Source organism: Lepidochelys kempii, chromosome 2, assembly GCF_965140265.1.
Source record: "Lepidochelys kempii isolate rLepKem1 chromosome 2, rLepKem1.hap2, whole genome shotgun sequence".
NCBI lineage: Eukaryota > Metazoa > Chordata > Testudines > Cheloniidae > Lepidochelys > Lepidochelys kempii.
The window spans coordinates 184,137,290-184,157,747 of record NC_133257.1 but is presented as its reverse complement, the minus strand read 5'-3'; the positions used below and the strand labels follow the sequence as shown (position 1 = coordinate 184,157,747).

The following is a 20,458-nucleotide window of genomic DNA, read 5'->3' as shown; positions in this document are numbered from 1 at the left end:
TTTGCTTAAATTGATCTACCTACTGTACACCTTCTGGAAGTATTGAATATCATTTGAATGCCTTTTTTCTACTCATTAAAAATGTATAATCCTTACTAAAAATTTTCAAAAAGCTAACTAATTGTTTTTGTGTTTGACAATTGAAGTTTTGCCCGCATTAGCTGATAAGTCCCTAATGTCATTCCTCATTTTCAAGGTAATATAAATTGAGTAGTCCTAAACTTTCAGTGAGAGCCTTTGCATTTCAAGTTGATTATTTTCCTCTCTATATGAAGCTGAGCTATTTTTTAAGTGCTTTTTGTATAATCCGGTGAGAAGGTTTTAAGAGTTTAGACATTAACTGTGTAGTATGTAAATTAATGCAATTATTTTTCATTCTGAAGGCTCGTGAAGAAGAAATGACAGCAAAAGTAAATGAGCTGCAAACACAGCTGGAGGAATTGCAGAAGGAATACAAACAAAAGCTGGCCGATGAGGAGAATAGGCACAGGGAAGAAGTGAGCTGACATTAATATTTATACTTGTAACTTTAGGCATTAGTGTCACAGTTTTCATGAGACCTTGTAGTAGCTGTTAATTGGCCTGGGTTCTGTTTATATATCAGGTTTTGGCTTTCTTGTGCAATTCTGAATTCTTTGACCAATCTGTTTTGCTGCAAGTTGTGCAATATTTAATTTGATCTTGTTTTAATAGTTTGCTTTTTGGTTGTGTTTTCCCCTCTGCTCCTTTTTTTTTTATACATTGACTTTACACTGGAAGCACTTGTAACTTGTTCAAGAGGATGCAAAATTTTCCCATTTTAATTATATGAAATTTGGAATTGTAATGCCTCCATAGGAGCAATAGTCTGGTTCTGTTTCAAAGTGCCTGTGTAAATACAATCATTGTATCCAAGTTATAAATACTTGCAGAATAAGGATAGGATTTTTAAAGGAACCTGAGGTAGTTAAGGGTCCTAATGCCATTGAAGTTCAATAGAGTCTGGGCACCTAACTCCCTTAGGCTCTTTTGAAAATCCCTGCTGAATTCTTTTCTGATAATATGTATACAAACTTCATGTTCATCTCTCCAATCTGATGTCACATGAACTTTTTATTTACACACACATTGATACATATTTGTTCATTCATAAGTTATTTGCTGATGCATTGAGAATGAACCTTCATTGCATAGTTGTTGTCTTGATGGAGAAATGCTACAATTGTTTGTACAGATGACACTTGATAATGATCTATTCCCATTCAGATGACGACATTTTAAGGTCACTGATGATTATTTTTGTTTTCATGTGTCGGATTAATATTTATAATGCCTTCCTTTTGATCTTGTGTAAAGGGAGCTCCATTTATTTTGCAGATGTTTAGTTATTAGGACACCATTCTCACACTCCCTGACCCAAAGAATTGTGTGGCTGTCAGGTGTATGTGGTGGGAGTGGTTTTCCCCTATTTGGTTTAAAAGTTGTTTGGCTGTTTGCCTTTGTTTTTCTTCCCAGCTCTTTTCACTTTGGAATTGCTTTCCTAGGACACTAGCTTTGCAGTTTACCTAATGCAATGGTGCACCTTTGCAACATTGAGGGGTTGGGTAAGCAAACTGTGCAGTGCCAGTGGGCCACATATATTTACATAAATTCACATGAATTGTGTACACATTTGCATAAATTTAAGTGGACATTTTGTTAGCTTTATACTCCCCAGGATGCATTTAGAATAAATGGAACCTGTATAAGTAAAATATTTTATGACCCTTACTACCCTTCATTTTCTCTTGCTCTTTCTGTCCTTATCCATATTCTTATTCCATTTTTCCTTTTTGCTGTTTTTTTCTGCTAAGTTAACAAAACTGTTCAATCTTCAGGTTCAAGTAAGTTAAAGCTACTCCTTTTTAGGAATTGATATTTGTTCGCTGTTGTTTCTTCACATCCTTCTAATTTATAAATGGCTTTCTTGTAACACTTCCCACACTACGTAAATGTAGATCTAAACCAAAGCTTGCACATAGTATAATTAGTTTTAAAGTAAGTATAATATTTTTGCCATAGCATTTGTTTTTATTCCATGACATGACAGATAAAATAATTATTCACCAATAGCCAACATCTAAAATTTTCAACTGGGGTGTTTGAATCTTTAGAAATGAACTCTAACAGCAATGAGAAGGTGCCTGTTCAAGCAAACTCCTGCTCCTGTTGAATTTGAGCTCCATACGGAACACAGAAGTACATTTTTTATGGCATGCAGAAGGGGAACTTCTCACCTGCAATCTGAATGTTAAGGAATCTTGTCTTGCTGAGGGACCCATGAAAGCAGCTGTTTCCCTTCTGCGCTCCATCCGAGGGCACGACAGAAAACCTTAGGTAGTTAGTACGTAAAGGTCATCTAGTGTCCTCTGTATATTTCCAGTCTTGGGGATGTACTGATAAGTGGAGATGAGACATGGAAACCTTCTGGTAGAAGTTCCTTTTAGGGCTAGTCTACACTGGTAATGCTAAAGTGCTGCCACGGCAGCGCTTTACTGTGGCTTGTGTAGTCACAGCAGAGCGCTGGGAAAGAGCTCTCCCAGCACTCTTAAAAAACCCACCTCCACGAGAGGCGTGGCTCCCAGCGCTGGTGCACCGTTTACACTGGCGTTTTACAGCGCTGAAACTTGCTGCGCTCAGGGGGGTGTTTTTTCACACCCTCAAGTGAGAAAATTGCAGTGCTGTGAAGTGCCAGAGCGCTCATGCGCCTCTCCCACCCTCACCCTTAGTGTATGCACACATTCTGACAGCATGGCTATAAAAGAGGATGTGGTGCCTATTGCTGCCTTAGTTCCTTTCACTTGCAGCAGTGAAAGAGCATGAATCTCTCCAGACCTTGCAGATCCGTAGTAATATAAGTGCCTTTTTAGATTAGTTATTGTTAAAAAGTTTTATAGTTAGGATAGTTTTAGATTAGGGTTTTATTTTGGAGTAGGAATACTTACTCGTTCCTTTTGGTAGATCCCAGTGCAAAGCAGCATGTTTTTAAGAGGTGTCTGGTGGGCATGTTTGGTGCCTGAAATGACTAGATGAAAGTCATTCCACGGCACACTGTGCTATCTGCAGCACATTTACTCCTTCGGCCAAAAGGAAAGACAAAGTTGACTTCAGGCCCTTCCGTTACAAGAGGCTTTGTTGGTCAAGCCAGTGGGATCCAAAATAATTCCAAGGGATCTGAAAGGAAGGATAGGAGAGCTGAAAAAATACAATTTTAAGTGGAAAAGATTGGTTATGTGGCTGTCTGAATATTGACCCTTGTTCAGCCCCCATGCAACTTATTTTAGAATATTTACTATGCTTGAAAGCACTGGGTTTGTCTGTCTCCTCCATTAAGATCCACTTAGCAACAATAGCAGAGTTTGTCACACTCAGTAATGGAAAATCCATTTTTCGCATATGTTGCTGAAAAACTTGTTAAAAAGCTTATTGAATTTGGATCTGCAAGTATGGGACACTGCACTTCCGTGAAATTTGAACTTCCAATTTTAATGCAACTTACGTTTCCCCTGTTTGAATCTCTAGTGAGCTGCTCTTTGTTGCATCTTCTGTGAAGACAGCTCTTATGATAGCAATCACTTGTGCTAGAAGGGTTAGTGATCTACATACCTTAATGGCAGACCCACATTATTCTGCTTTTTATAAGGACATGATGATTCTTAGACTGCATCCCAGATTCTGTCCTAAAGTGATATTGGAGTTTCATGTAAATCAAAGTATTCATTTACCAGTATTCTTTCCAAAACCTCATACCCCTGTAGGTTACGTTCCTTAGATACAGAGAGAGCACTCTTACATTATCTGGCTACAACTAAAAACTTCAGTTCCTCTCCTGAGTTATATATCTCATATGTGGGTAACTCTGAAGTTCAAGCCCTTTCAGCACAGTCTTTGTCTGGATGGGTTAGACAAGTATATTGAAGAGTGTTATAGAGAGACTTCACTCTCTCTTCTTGTTCATCTTAGAGCCCATTCTGTTAGAGCAATTGCTGCATCTGTAGCATGCATTAAACATATTTCCTTTACTGAAACATGCAAAGCTACTATGTGGATTTTGGTTCACGCTTTTATGAAGCATTATGCATTGGATTTGGCAGCCAGATCTGGCACACGGTTTGGCAGTGGTGCTCCCGTCATTCTTTAATTAGGACTGATGCTCCCTGCATCCGTCTGATGTACTGCTTGCCAAACTTCCTAAGAGTGGGAATATGCAGAGGGGGCCTTTGGAGAAGAAACCAAGGTTACTTATTTGTATGAGTATTTGTACTCCCTGCCTGCCTTCCCCACTCTTGCGGAGTCCTTATTTCAGTATTACTTGGAATTCCACTTTAGCAGTGGAAGGTAACTGAGATAGCAGTGGGTGCCACATCCCCTATTAGAACCAGGCCCTCAGAACGTGCTCGAACAGTGGGGGTGGATGGTCGGAGGGGCACCGGGGTGCTCTGATGGGTATGGCTACCAAAAGGTTTCATCCTCTCAGCTGCACAGGCTGGCGCATCCCCCGAGACTGTGAATATGCATCTTGAAGAACTACAGTTACAAGTAACCAACCTTCAGTTTCATATATTGCCCTGATTTACCCTTTCAAGATCTGTACTTTAAAAATTACAATACATTTCACACAAATGTGTTGACACCCAGTTAAGGTTGCTGACATTTAATATAACCCAATATGGAAAATGTATAACTAATACAGCATTATCAATTGAAAAAAACCTAAGCATTTAAAAAGATTGGAAGTAACCACCTCAGATAATTTGCATATCTACATAAATTTACAACTTTCAAAGGTAACAATATTTTGGATAAGGAAGCTATTGTCATATGAAAATTTACTTTGCATGATTCCAGTAACACCCTGAGTAACTCTAAGCCAAAAGACCTAATTTAATTTACATAATTAGATATAAATATATCAATAGCATGTGTGTATACAGTATTCTCAGTAAGGTTAACTGTATTCTATGAGCATTCAGTTACCATTATTACACAGTATCTGTTTTGTAGAGATTGGACATATTAGCTTATTAACTTAATTTTCATGTAAAGGTGAATTGGTCATAGCTGAATGAATTGGTTATACGCTTTCCAATGTTATTCAAAGCATAACTTACATTACTCATTCTAGATACATGTAACAGTGATGAAGTACATTTACAGGACTTTATTTTAAAATTTGAGTATATACGTAATTTTGTTATTTTTATCCTAATTGCTCTCAGCAGTCACAAACACAGAGTCCTGATTAGGTGACCGATTAATCCTTAATCGACTGCTACTATCTCTTAACGTCTGTGTATTCTTGTCCAGTGTAATTCTCCATGCTGGCATGAATTCTTTTAGAAAGATATTGTTGTAGTTTTATATTTTATATCTAAAGATGCAAATGAAAAGCATTTTGTTTAATTGTATCTTTTTTGTTCTAGGTAACAATAACAGAGCTTCAGGTAAGGTTTGAATTTCATTGGTTCATTGTGCTATCTAGATGATTATACTGTGCTCCTCAGTGGCTTGTGATTAGAAATGCTGTTTTTAGGATTGCATATATTAACTGGTGAAAGGGGGAAAAAAAAGTTTAACAAGAAAAAAATGTACTTGCAATGCAAAAGTGTGCAGTGTATGTACAATGATTGATTGATTGAATCCCATATGTGGCTTTTCTTTCAGATACAGCTAGCACAGAAGACAACTCTTGTCAATGATTCAAAGTTGAAAGAGCAGGAGTTCATGGAGCAGGTAGGGGTCTTGTTTGAATAAGAAGAAATAGTGTTCATAAAGTCATAGAGTTGAAACCCAGAAGGGACCACCAGATTATCCAGTCTGACCTCCTGTACCTCACAGGCTACCACCAGTGCCACACACGCACTAAACCCACCAACCCAAATTAAACCAAAGTATTACAGCCTGCAGCAGGCTAAACTATTATGTGCCACAGGCAGACAGTAGTGGGGACTGCAATGCACCACTGCTTGAGGCCCCTGCAGTGGCAGGGAATTGATTAAATAAGAACTCAGATAGGTCTGGCAAGTGACCCACACACAGTGCATCAGAGAAAGGTGAACCCCCTACCCTTCCAAAGTCTCTGCCAATCTGACCTTGGGAAAATTCCTTCCTGACTCCACATATGGTGATCAGTTGGACCCTGAGCATGAACCAGTCAGATAAACATTTGAGAGGGAATGCTTGGAAGAACCTCAGAGTACTGGCCCACCCCATCTAGTGTCCCATCTGAAGCCATGGCAATTTATTCTTTTTTTCTCTCCCACAGTAGAGCTAAATGCTGTTTAACAGCTAGCCTTAAAATGTAATTTTCATAGTTTTGTACTCTTTAACCCCTGAATAGTCCAGTATGGAAACAGTTTTTAGTGTTTTCTTTTTATACAAACAAAAAAAGCATCTCACGTACATGAATGGTTGAGATGTTCATGTTGCAGATCTGAAAGTCATTTCAGTTATGTTTCATTTTAATTGTTTATATTCATCACTTGTTCTTTTGTGACTGTTTAGATTCATATACTGAAAGACAGGTTGAAAAGTTATGAGAAAAATGTGTATGTCACAGCTGTCGGATCACCATACAGAGGTAAGGAAAACATATTTCATCACGTAGTAAATAAAATAGCTCTTTAAAAGAAATGGTCACACTTCGCAAAGTTTGAAAAAGTGATATTAATCTTTTTTTCTAATGTGACATTTAGTAACTGCATAATGGCTGTGCAAGATCCTGTTAGATTCACTGTGGAATCTTGCTCGTATTTTGTCCTATTAGAGTTTACTAGAGCTGTCACATGATTCCATGAACATTTTGTGATAGTTATATTTATTTTGTCACCACTATAAGAGCTTTGTAACCTCTCTACCAGAGCTTTTGAGAGCTTTATGTCTCTCTATAGTCAGGAATAAACAGAACAAAAAAGCACAGCAATCAGTGAAACACAAAAAGTTGAAAGTATTTGATTGTAAATCTATAGTCTGATTATGGGGTGGCATTTTATTATTTAGCCCTATACACATGCATGATGCAGTGCAATCAGTAAACCATAGCTGTGTCTCAGGAATCTCGTAGGTTACTTCGGACAGATAAAATACTGTGGTTGTTTTGTTGTTTTGAATGAATATGGTGCATGCCTTTGTGTTTCTGGTGTTACTTACTATGGGATTGTTAGAGTAACCAAGCGGAAAAGGTAAAATAATGGTCTAGTTATGGAGCATCCCAACTAATGCTCACATGTAATAGCCAGGTTTATAGTGGTGAAGAGGTGAATGTTTGCCCGAGCCCGGGTGACAGCTGTTTTACCAAGGCTGAGAAGAGATATCAGAGGGAACACAAAAACGTTAGAGGTCCCTAGGTCTAGAAAAGGGTGGGGATTGGATAGCCAGAGTCTGCCAGGGAGTGTCAGTGAGGGCTGACAGTTGGGCAAGAAAACTTTAACAGAGAGACATGGAGACTATAGCAAGCAGACTGGGTTTCCCAAGAGAGAGCTGGGAGTAGGCTGGACCTACCTGAACTATGGATAGAGAGGTTAAGTTTAGGTAAGGCCATGAGTTAACCTGTTTTCCTAAATGCTGTGTTCCTTTTGCTAATTAAATGCTACTTTATTTTGAAGAAGCTGGCTCTGAGTCACTTTAATTAGCTGCTGTCACAGGTTTCTGGAGAAAAAGGATTATAGTTGCCAAACACAGTTGGGCCTGTCAGATTAACGCAGTTGGTTAAAGAGGGGAGCTGCAGCCCAGAGCTCTAGTAATAGAACCTTCATAAAGTGTAGGAAGCCAAGCCTGTCACCTGACGGATGCAATCAAGACTAATAGGGGTCTTAAAAACCTCAGTAACCATGACAAAGACAAAGAAAAGGTCAGAAGAGTGGGAGCAGACAAATAGGGGAACAGTACCTAAAGGCTAAACAATAGAAGAAAAGAAGAATTTTTAGAGGGGAGACTCTTCTGAAGAAATGAGGCTGGTATGAAAAAATTCAGTACCTAGCACTTTCTGGAGTGTGTAAGAAGTAATAGTCACATCCTGTTTGGGAATATTAGAGACAAAAAAGTGGGCAAAATTTAAGCCTTCTAAGGCCAAGTGCTGAAATATAGGTAGTAGGAGATCTTTGTCAAGCCTTGAGGGTAGAGGCAAGGAGTTTGAATTTCTTGCAGCAGGCAAGCCAGTAAAAAATACTTGCAGGGAGTGATATGATCAAAGTCAGAAGAAGAGGAGAACCACCGTTAGGTAATTTAATATGTTCTATCATTTTCCATAAAATATTTTCTTTCTTTAAAAAACATTGAGTATAATTCAAAGCATTGTCACACTCAGCTGTGATAACTAAAACTATATTGGTGACATAATGAGAAAAATACACTAAATTTTGTTTCATGTGGATGAGCTAATGAAGCCATGCTACAGCATGGCTCATACATTCTATTATCAAAAAAAGCATCCTTCAGATTAGATTTTAAATCGTTACAGTGATTTTGTGGTAATACAGTGGCCCTTTCTTGTATCAAAATTTAAGAACAGACACAAAGGGTAGAAGTATAAAGTTATATACTTCACCGTTCTTTTTCTTAATATGAGTAATGATTGTTGTGATAAACATCTTGTTCTTTGCATTGGCTGCTTCCTTTTGGGTTTTTTTTGTATTTGTTTAAAAAAAAAACAAAACTCCTTACAATTAAATTGGAAGTAATACTAAAAATACACACATTTTTTTATACATCTGAAGTAATTAGCTTTTTGGAAAGTTGTAAAATATATGTTCACATTCTGGGTAAATGCACAACTGTTTGTAGGTTTCCTGAGAGCTGCTCATTAGACTTGGATGTGTAACTCGACAAGAATGATTATTCTTCAAGAATATAGTTTTTTTCCTTTGTCCTAGATATGGAGATCAATGATTTCTAGTGGGTTTTGTGGAAATTGCTCCTTTCCTTGTGGATCTGTGAAGCTTATTTTTCTGAAATGTCCATTCTGTCGAGCATTTGGGAAACTCCTGAAAAAAGTTAAGAAACAATCTGAATAAGATTGACATTTCCAAAGAAAGACCTTGCTTGTGTCTAGAATTAGGTCTGGTCTAAGCACACCTTTGTTATTACTATATCGGATTAGAAAAGGATATAGTTAAAGCAGTAAAACAACCAAACTTGTATGCTCGTGTAATAGTGCTTATATTGGTATATCGTGGTTAGACTAATCCTCAGTCTACAATATATTGTAGTTTTATTTTCTAGTCTTTTATCTTTCTTGGTATAGATGTTTGTTGTTTCCCTTAAATCTTTTTATATCTAGTTTTTAAAGATTTACTGATTAGTAGGTAAAGTTTGTAACACAATGTGCACCCCAACATGGTGTAAAAATGTATTGTACTTTGAACATACTTGATTTTAATGATGATTATATCAGTATGGCATAAACACACATAACTGGTAATTGTGTTACTGTAATTGAATGGATTTTGCTGTTGTACATTTTGGATTCACTCCAAATGAAGTAATACTTTAAAAATGCTGAGTCAGATTTATACAGATGATGGTGCTTGAAATGGATCACAAGAGGCACAATCCAGACAATCTGGCACATATCTTTCCTTTCATTATAAGTAACTTGCTCTGTAATTGATTAAAGCCAGGAAACTATTACATTGGAGAAGAAAAGTACTCTAAGTAGAAAGCAAATTTTGAGTAGAAAAGGAATACGAAAATACTGCTAATGCATGTAACAACACTGAGATTGAGAACTTCTACCACTAATATATAAACGTAAACTTTCTTTGGGAAATATCTGAAAGCAAAGTGATTTATAGGTCTAGACAGAAATATTTTATATCTGTAATGAGAAGATGAAGATGCTGCCAACATATAAGGTCTGCAGTTGATTCTAAATACAGACCAATAGGATGTGGGTAAAGTGATCTCCCTGATTCTCCAGAAAAAGAACAAAGCCTATAGGTCTGGTGACACTTAAATAGTAGTTGAGCTGCTGGTCACTATACTATTTGTAATCAGGGGAGAAGCTTTAATCTCTTGGATAGAGAATTTTGACAGATCTACAGTGAAGGGAAACCACTGAACAGCTGTTTTAAATAAAGACTTCTTTTTAATTCTGATCAGTATTTTGAGTTGCTAAAGATGGTTTCCTTATTCTTTATGGATGGTGAGCATATAGAAAGTGAAAGTATTATAGTAGTCTTGTGGAGGAATTCATAGATGACCACGTGTACACAATTAATAAATTTGGACTAAGAAAGTTATCACCCATCTGCCACTCTCCAGTGGCTTTTGCCACACCCCTCTTCTGCGTCATAACATATGCCCTCATCTGCCCCGTGGCTCCATTTTCCCCTTCCTGGCTACCGTTGCAACCAGTTCCAACCAGCTCTACGTGCTCCTCTTCCCTTCTCCACCCAATCTTCCCCCTCCTTCCGTCAGCACAAATGTAGCTCCCACATCCATATCTTCCTCCTCACCTCTGGTGTCATGTGCCTCAGCCCTCACCTATCCCCACCTCTCCACCTCCCATCGCATCTGCCCTCTCTCACCACCATTCCTAATCTCATGCCCATCTCCTTCTCTGCCCCCCAGCACCTTCCCCTTCTTTTGCTGTCTCTGGAACACCTGCTCCATATCTAAAAAGATCTGTCATCTGTGATCCTCTTCATATCTTGCCTCTAGCTCCTAGCTCTCACGGATCCCTTCGTCTGACACTGCTTCTGCAGCTGCCTGGTCTTACAAAGGTGCTGCCCTGGATCAGAGCATGATTTGGGTTATTGGGCTTCTCTTTCATTCTTGCTGCTTTGACATCCCCCTCCCCCTTCTTTCAAACATCACTGCATCAGACTCTTCTCTCCTTTCGCCCTCCATGTTGCTTGACATCTACTGTTCATCCAACTCCTCCCCATCAGCCTTCCTCTGATTTCAACTTCAGGTTCTCTTCCTCTACTCTCAGTCTCCAGCGCTCATCCTCTGTGACTTCACCTTTCATGTGGAGGGCTCCTCTGACTCTTTAGCTGCACATTTGCTCACCCTCACCTCTTCAGCCAACCTGCAGCCTCGTTCAGCTCTTATTGTTCACCTAAAGACTTGGTCTTTACCAAGCATTGCTCTCTCTTTGATATCTGTTGCTGAGTTCTCCCTCTCCAGCCATCATCTGGTCTCTTTCAGCATTGCTCATCAGCCACCTTCCTCACGCTTTGTCACTTGGCCTTTCTGTCATTTTTTCAGTCTGTCAACACTGATGACTCCTTGTCTGTTCTCAGCCCTCTCTTCCCTTTCTTCCGTTGATATGGTTGTTAATACTCTCTATTCTTCATTCTCTCCACCCTTGAGTCTTTTGCCCAACTCTTTAATCACAAAGTTCACCCTTCCCTGGCTCCCCCTTCCCCCTCCTTCTCTCTCTTCTCCCCCCCCCCCCCCACCCCCAAGAGCAGTTTCCTTTGCTCCTGTGGTCACGCTGCAGAGCTTCTCTGATGGAAATTCTGTGACTAGGCTGATTTCCTCTGCTGCAGATTTGTTCTGTCCTCTTTCAATTCTGCCATCTTCCTAGCTAAACAATTCTACTTAATTGAATGCATGTCCTCAATCCCAGCTGCCTTTTTGGCACATTTGACTTGCTCCTCAACCCTTATTTCATCCTGCCTCTACTTCTTTCTCTGCACAAGATCTTGACTTCTTTTTTTTGTCAGGAGAAAGTTGACAAAATATGACATGATCTTACCGTCCCCCTTCTGTAATTTTCATGTCATCAGCTTCCCTCTCTCAGGTTCAGAAGTTTCTCAACTGCTCTCCTCCTTGAACTTCTCCACTTGCATCAGCGACCCATCCCATCTCCTTATCCCCTTCATGCCTACTCTCATGCCAACCTCTGTCTTCTCCTTCTGTCTCTTTCCCTCACAATACAAATATGCTTTAATCTCTCCCGTCATAAAAAACAAGTAAATCCACCCTTGACACCACTTGCCTTTCCAGCTAGCATCCCAGTTCCCTTCTCCCTTTCATCTCTAAGCTTGTTAAACATGCTGTCAGCAATCCCTGGCTGGAGTTCCTCTCTTCCAGTTCCACTCTAAACCCTCTGCAATCTGGCTTCTGCCTCCATTGAAACTGTTCTCTCCAAAGTGTCTAATGGCCTCCTCAAAGCCAAAGTTCAGAACCAGTACTCCATATTCATCCATGATCTTTCAGCTGCCTTTGACACAGTCCACGATGCTCTTCTTTGAAATCTTTACCTCCCTTGGCTTCTGTGACTTTGTCCTCTCTTGGTTCTCCCCTATATCTCGAATTGTTCCTTCAGTGTGTCCTTTGGAGGATCCTCCTCATCCGCCATCCAACTTTCTGTGGGGGTTTCAGAGAACACTGTCCTTGATCCTGTCTCTTTCTTTATTCCTTGTCTCTATGTAATCTTGTCCACAAATCCAAATTCAACTGCCATTTCTATGCAGATGATTCACGTATCTACCTCTCTACTCCAGTCCTGTCTCCTTCTGTGCAAACTAAAATCTCAGTCTGTCTGACATTTCCTCATGGATGTCTAGCTGTAAGTGCAAGCTCAACATGGTTAAAACAGAGCTCAGAATCTTCCTTCCCACACACTCTTTTCTTAGTCACTGTGGGCAGCACCCCATCTTGCTGTCACTCAGGCCCATAACCTGGGCATCCTCTTCACTTTGGGTCTCTCTCTAGGTCTTCACATCTGTTCTATGTCTAAATCTTGCAGATTCTTTTTGTTAAGATCTCTAAGATACAGCATTTCCAATCCATCCACACAGCTAAAATGTTATCCAGGCTCTCATTGTCTTGCATCTCAATTACTGCAACATCCTTTTCTCTGGTCTTGACAAATGCATTCTTTCCTCCACTCAATCTATTCAGAATGTTGCTGCAAAGATTATTCTCCTAGCCTGTATCTTTGAATCTCTCTGTTGGCTTCTCTTTCTCTATTGCATCAAATACAAAGTGCTTGTCTTCGTTTTCAAGGCCCTTCAGTACATATCCACTATCATTCACTGTTGAGATGTTGGTTCCCACCTCCATCAGTCAATGATATCAGCCTCCATCACCCACTTACTACATTTTCAAATGAGCACCATTATGCTCTCCTGCATGCCCCTCATGCTGGGGAGGTGCTCTTCATAAACATCCATAAAGCAAACTTGTTATCCTTCTCCAGATCCCTCCCTATAACTCTCCTTTGCCTTGATGCCTACAAAAAACTTGACAATGGTTAGGCTGCTGGCTTCCAGAGACCACTGTCTTTCACACTGACCAATATTGTCTCCTTGTTTCCTTGTATTCCCCTATTGATTTATCTGTATCCATCTGTTGTATCTTATCTTATACTTACGTTGTAAGCTCATTGGAGCAGGGACAATCTTTTTGATTTGTTTGTACAGCACCTAGCACAGTGGGATCCATGACTGAGGTGTGTAGGTACTCTGATAATATAAATAATATCGCACTATCAGAGAGGGAGATGTAATTGGAAAGAATATTAAAAACTGGAGATATATTCTGTCTGCCTCTCAACCATCCCATCATCTCCACTTCCTCAGCCTGTTTGCTTACCCTTTTAAATTACACAATTTTACTATATCATCTGTATAAAATAAAACTAGGGCTGTCAAGTGATTAAACAAAATTAATTGTAATTAATCGCACTGTTAAACAATAATAGAATACCATTTATTTAAATATTTTTGGGTGTTTTTCTACATTTTCAAATATATTGATTTCAGTTACAACACAGAATACAAAGTGTACAGTGCTTACTTTATATTATTATTTTTATTAGAAATATTTGCACTGTAAAAAACAAAAGAAATGGTATTTTTAATTCACCTAATAAAAGTACTGTAGTGCAATCTCATTATCATGAAAGTTGAATTTACAAATGTAGAATTATGTACCAAAAAAACTGCATTCAGAAATAAAACAGTGTAAAACTTTAGATCCTACTCAGTCCTACTTCTTGTTTAGCCAATCACTCAGACAAACAAGTTAGTTTACACTTGCAGGAGATAATGCTGCCTGCTTCTTGTTTACAATGTCACCTGAAAGTGAGAACAGGCATTTACATGGCACCGTTGTAGCAGGCATTGTAAGATATTTAAGTGCCAGATGTGCTAAAGATTCATATGTCTCTTCATGCTTCATCCAACATTCCAGAGGACATGCTGATGACAGGTTCAATAACAATCCAAAGCAGTGCGGACCAACTCATGTTCATTTTAATAATCTGAGTCAGATACCACCAATACAAGGTTGATTTTTTTTTTCCTTTGTGGTTCGGCTTCTGTCGTTTCTGCATCAGAGTGTTGCTCTTTTAAGACTTCTGAAAGCATGCTCCACACTTCATCCCTCTCAGATTTTGGAAGGCACTTCAGAGTCTTTAACCTTGGGTTGAGTGCTGTAGCTATCTTTAGAAATCTCACATTGGTACCTTCTTTGTATTTGTCAAATCTGCAGCGAAAGTGTTCTTAAAATGAACAACATGTGCTGGGTCATCATCCGAGACTACTATAACATGAAATGTATGGCAGAACGGGGTAAAACAGAGCCAGAGACATACCAGTGCTTCCCCAAGGAGTTCAGTCACAAATTTAATTAACACATTATTTTTTTAAAGAGCATCATCAGCATGGAAATGTGTCCTCTGGAATGGTGGCCGAAACATGAAGGGGCATAGGAATGTTTAGCATATGTGGCACGTAAATACCTTGCATGCTGGTTACAAAAGTCCCATGTGAACTCCTATTCTCACTTTCTGGTGACATTGCAAATAAGAAGTGGGTAGCATTATATCCTGTAAATGTAAACAAACTTATTTGTCTTAGTGATTGGCTGAATAAGAAGTAGGACTGAATGGACTTGTAGACTCTAAAGTTTTGCATTGTTTTGTTTTTGAGTGCAGTTATGTAAGAAAAAAAATCTACACTTGTAAGTTGCATTTACACGATAGAGATTGCACTACAGTACTTGTATGAGGTGAACTGAAAAGTACTATTTCTTTTGATTATCATTTTTACAGTGCAAATATTTGTAATAAAAAAATAAAGTGAGCAGTGTACACACACTTTGTATTCTGTGTTGTAATTGAAATCAATATATTTGAAAATGTAGAAAAACATCTAAACATATGTAATAAATTTCAATTGGTATTCTATTGTTTAACATTGCGATTAAAACTGCAATTAATCGCGATTAATTTTTAAATTCATGATTAATTTTTTGGAGTTAATTGCTTGAGTTAACTGCAATTAATTCACAGCCCTAAATAAAACCTTTGCATATAGAGTTCTGATCTTGTGAGGTACTGACTAACCCAACTCCCAGTAAGGTCAGAACTACAAAAGCTTGTTTGAGACCCTTAAGATTAAGAATCCTAATTAGACCAATTTACCCTGTGTATTTATTCAGATTTTTTAAGTAAGCAACTAAACTGGAGTAATTTCTTGATTCAGTTGAGCTGACACAAGCTTCTGAATTTAATTGGAAGGGAGGAAGGTAGCAGCTGCAATCAAGCAAACTCTGTTTTAAATGTATCTATTGCTGTATGTTGGTGTAGAAAAAAGATCAAGGAATGTATTCAAAAAAACTTGAGAAGTAATTGAATATCTTCTATATAGATGTTCTGTAATATTGTACATTCAGTTGCAATTAAATTTTAGGCATTTGACACAATTGTTCAGATTAATACAATGTTTCTCTACTTGATTATATTTTATTTCAGTCATTTTCTAAGTAAGAATAATTTTGGATTATATGAGGGACTGTCAGAATAAATATAGTCTTATTTTTGTTTACACAGATGGGAATCTCTGCCATGCTGATGTCTCTCTCTTTGGAGAGCCTACTGAGTTTGAATACTTGCGGAAGGTGCTGTTTGAATATATGATGGGCCGTGAGACTAAGGTATGGAATACTGTATGCTGTGATTTGACATGTGGTTTGGATTAGAATTGAATTTCTCACTCTTGCTGTGTAGGATTTGATCACCGTGTGTTTGCTATTAATGGAATGCTGTGACGGTAGCAGATAGTGTGTAAAGAACAGGGTTTCAGTCCTGTTCGGAGTTTGAATGATAGATCTTTGTTGTGTTTTGGTTTTTTTCTCTTGTGAACCTTATGATGTTGTTTTGACACCAAATTCCAGCAATAACTATTGTATTGAAGTATATCTTGTGACTAGTTCTGAAGTTTCAGAAGCATCTTCCCCAAAACCCCAAGTACCCTATTTCACAAGGGCATGAATCTTTTGTGGGTGGTGTTTTTGTTATTTTTTGAGGTATTTTGAGTAATAGAAGAGAGTGACTGAAAGCCAACTTTTTCAGTGTAGAATGTCAGCTGGTGAAATCCTCCTTCAGTTGGAATTCTGAATACCTAGTGTGAGTAGCTATATGTAGAAATTGGTTTCGTTTGAAAGAGATAATGTCATAAGTTTTATCATCTAAGCAAGATGTTTGTATTATTTAGATGAAAATCTTTCCTTCCTAGGGCTAAATACAGCTGTCTATAATACTTCCACTCTTCCAGTTACATCTTTCAGATGGGGATAATGTTAAGCACTACAGCTCTCAGTATTTCATTAGAATTCTAAATGAATCATATTTGTTCTAAAGTGTATTGTTGGATGTAATGGGTGTGGTTTGACATTTTACAAACAAGCACAGTAAGCCGCTAAAGCAACTTCAGCCTAGCTTTGAGACGGAACCAGACAAAAATCCTGCAATTTGATTAACGTGTCTGCATTCAATGAAGCCTAATTTGAAACATCTCTAGACTAATTTTAACGTTTAAACTATGTCTAGTAAGGCTTCAGTTACGTGTGTTACTGATTAAAACTGTTTCTTGTTAAGTGTCCAAAATATCACTGTACTTAAATTGGGACTTTGAAATTGCAAATGTGAGGAGTTTGGGAGTAGTAACACATTAAAGCTAAGCTTAAGGCTTGTCTACACTGGCAATTTACAGCGCTGCAACTTTCTCGCTCAGGGGGGTAAAAAACCACCCCCCGGAGCACAGCAAGTTTCAGCGCTGTAAAGCGCCAGTGTAGACAGTGCCCCAGCGCTGGGAGCCACGCCTCTCGTGGACGTGGTTTTTTAGAGCTCTGGGAGAGCTCTCTCCCAATGCTGCGCTGCGACCACACAAGCCACGTTAAAGCGCGGTAGCACTTTAGCGTTGCCAGTGTAGACTAGCCCTGAGTTTCAGCAATCTTTCTAGGAAGGGAAGAAACCACAGAAGTTGTGGGAGTAAAAGTGAATCGCCATATATATTGCTTGTGATCTGAAGTAAGAACAAAATTCTCATGGGCCGTGCAATCTGCATTACTATATAGACATTAAAGTAGATTGATTTTAGGGGTCTGGCTTCCATTCAGGGTGCAAGTTGCTTCATTTAAAAAAACAAACAAAACAAAAACAACCACCTTCTGAAAGTTGCGTCCTCTCACAACCGAAGACAGAGTTAGAAGCCATTCTTGGAGGTGGTTTTCTAAGATTGTATACATATCCAAAATGAAAATAAACTGCGCTGAAGTTCTGTCTAGCTCTTAGACTTGCTTAAGAAGGTATTATTTTTATTTTAATTGAGAGAGGCATTTTATTCAATACAAATAAATGAATGGAGAGAGACATTTTCAAAGGTTTTAAAAATTTGGTAGCTACTTTTAGATTTGATAGATGATGGAAAATTGTAATGCAACTTTTTGCAAGTGTCTGTGCTCTTTCTTTAGTATTCATAGTTATTTGGTTGTCTGTTAGCACCAAAGAATCAAGGTAGCAGGACTAACAGAGCATACACAAAATTTAAAGAAGTGATAAATTTCTGGGACAGCCCATGCTTTCCTCTCTAACAATTCAGATCACAGTAGTAATGGGGTTGATTTATATGTTTGAAAGCTAACCATGAAAATTAAACTGTTAATAGGGTAAAAATCGAATGAAACCTGACATTCTCATTAAACACAGCAATGTTCTAGTTGTCTCCTCACTTGTGCTTCAGAAAGTACATGTAGTTATACCCTTTTGCAAGGAAATCTCATCTATTCAGTTTGCGTTAACCATGAACTCTATGCTGATAAAAATCTCTCTCCCACTCCTGTGTGGCTTCCCTGCATCTAAACCCATGTCTCAGCCTGGTTTCTTTGACCGCAGCTTCTGGATGGCTTGCAAGCAATTTAATATGGCCAAGCATTTAATTTTTCTTTCTCTCCAAAATCCACACCTCACATTTTTTGTTAAGTTGATAACATCCTCCCTGTCACCCAGGCTTGCAACCCAGGAATCATCTTTGACTCATCTGCTCTTCATATCAGGCAGTATCCAATTCCTACCTCCCTTTCATCTGCAACATCTCTAAGATCTAATCTTTTATATGTACCCAGACAGCAAAATGTCATCCAGGCCCTAGACATCCCCTGTCTTTTTTACTGCAACCTCACCTTCCTCTTCCTTTGCCACTTCTATCACTCCCCCCCCGCCCCCAAGATAATGTAGCAGCTAAGATCTTCTTGGCCCTTTGATATGATCATGCTCACCCCTTCTTAGAATTTATGCACTGCTTCACATTCAAATTGTGCTTACTTTTATAACGCTACATAACACCCCCTGCCTACTTAATTAACCTAGTCTCATTTCCGCATTGCAACCTACCACCACTTTGCTAATGATACACAGTGTCCAAATTGCTCACCTTGCTCATAATCACCTATGCACTTTTTGCATATCATCCCTTTATGTGGAATGGCTTCCACTAAGTGGTTTGCCAAGCCATTAGTCAAATCCCACCTTGTGAATACCAACATAGAAATGGATCTTAAGTGAATTATCTAAGACATTTTATTTTATATAAATAAATGTATATATCATATATGTGCACTTAATAATGTATATTTCATATGTATAAGTACTTGTTCAAACTACAAAAATAAATTGTTCAGTCACACTACACACACCTTTGAGTAACCAATGTAATTTAACTGTCTTCCTACCCTACTTAATCTCGTGCCACTTTACTGTGTCATATGAAATTACAGTGTACATTTTTCTGGGAATGCACCTTGTTAAGTTTATCTGTACTGTGAGATGCATAGCACACTCTGTGGTGCAGTAAAATAATGTTCTTAACTACCATGTGAATAACTGAATTAACCAAATATAGTTATACTGCATCTTTAGGACATTGTGTTGAAGTTTTGTTTGTCAAGCACGGTAAAAGCCCAGTTCTTACAGAAATGTAGAGCATTGCTTTTACAGATGCTGAGACTCACAATTTCAGTATACAATTTGGAGTCTGTTCTAGAGTCAAAATGCCAATCTCTGTGTTGTTTGTCTGCCTCCGATGTGTGCAATTCATGTGTTGGTTACAGAGGCTGCTTTGCAAATATTGAAATGGAAGGGTGGTCTGTCATAATAATTCCAGATTTTGTTGATTTCCAGCCTGTATTTCTGAATTAGTTAGATGCATGCAGAGCTCTCGGGGAACCTAGACATATTTTTCACTGTTACTGGCTTGTACACTGAAGCATGGCAGGTGGATAGCCTTGGCAATAATACTGAATCGTGTAGCAACAAATAGGGAATTGTGTGACAGTATGGAACAGTTATATGCAGCTTTGTGGTGAAATTTGTGGGTTCTGCTTGTGAGGAGCAATATTGTTCAACTATAGAGTGCCTTGATATCTTTAAGAAATATCCATTCATGAAACTGTTTAAGATATTGTCTGTTCACAAGGACATTTGTAAATACTCTATGCTCCTTGAAAGAATTGGCAAGAAGTAGGAATGTAAACAATCAGCTATTTTATTAGAACTTTTTTCTGTGTATGTGGGTATGAAAGGTAGGGGTTATTATGATGCTTCACCTGGATTTTTCTAGAAAAATATAGTCAAGGTAATAAAGGCATAATCAGGTAAATACTTTGTAAAGCGTATAGTCTTAAATTCCAAAATGACTGTAAGTTTCAGTCACACTATTTGCAATCATATGGACCTGAACAAATTTTATTTCTAAATTTCCCTAGTGACTGCAAGAACTTGAAGAATTTCAAGGCAATGCTAGTGATAAATTACAAAACATACGTTTTCAAGAAAGAAGGCTTTAAGAACGTTTATTTGGCATGTACATATTAGTATTTTCATGTAGTATTTGCAGTGCATGTATATTTTTATCTTGTGCATACCATTGTGTCCTGTTGAAATTAATAGTGAGGGCTTCAGAGGTAGCTGTCCTGTAAGTGTGGGTGTACATTCCGAGTTCATTGCTTCGTGATCTTTCAGTCTTAAGCGGTGAATGAGGGGTTTGACAAGAGAAATTAAAAAAGTTTTTGGTGCTGATTTATGTTATCAGAGATGTTCCTCAATATCTTTCAGCAGTTCTCAAACTGGGTTGGGACCCCAAAGTGCGTCACAACCCTGTTTTAATGGGGTCGCCAAGACTGGCATTAGACTTGTTGGGGCCTGGGC

General features: G+C 38.4%; 1 protein-coding gene across 8 annotated transcripts in view; it reads left to right on the top strand.

Moving 5' to 3' along the window:
* The window catches only part of GOLGA4 (golgin A4), a 133,428-nt gene that overhangs the window by 76,353 nt on the left and 36,617 nt on the right, over positions 1-20,458 (top strand). For 6 of the 8 annotated variants that reach the window (XR_012157450.1, XM_073332979.1, XM_073332978.1 and 3 more), the window contains 5 exons: positions 384-497; positions 5,442-5,462; positions 5,683-5,751; positions 6,523-6,598; positions 15,806-15,909. Coding sequence is in view for 6 of the 8 variants with exons in the window: in XM_073332979.1 (XP_073189080.1) it covers positions 384-497; positions 5,442-5,462; positions 5,683-5,751; positions 6,523-6,598; positions 15,806-15,909 (384 nt within the window). In the remaining 2 variants the exon portion in view is untranslated. Of the gene's footprint in view, positions 1-383; positions 498-2,132; positions 2,356-5,441; positions 5,469-5,682; positions 5,752-6,522; positions 6,599-15,805; positions 15,910-20,458 lie in introns of those variants that run through there. The other 2 variants (XM_073332980.1, XR_012157451.1) reach the window with 2 other exon arrangements.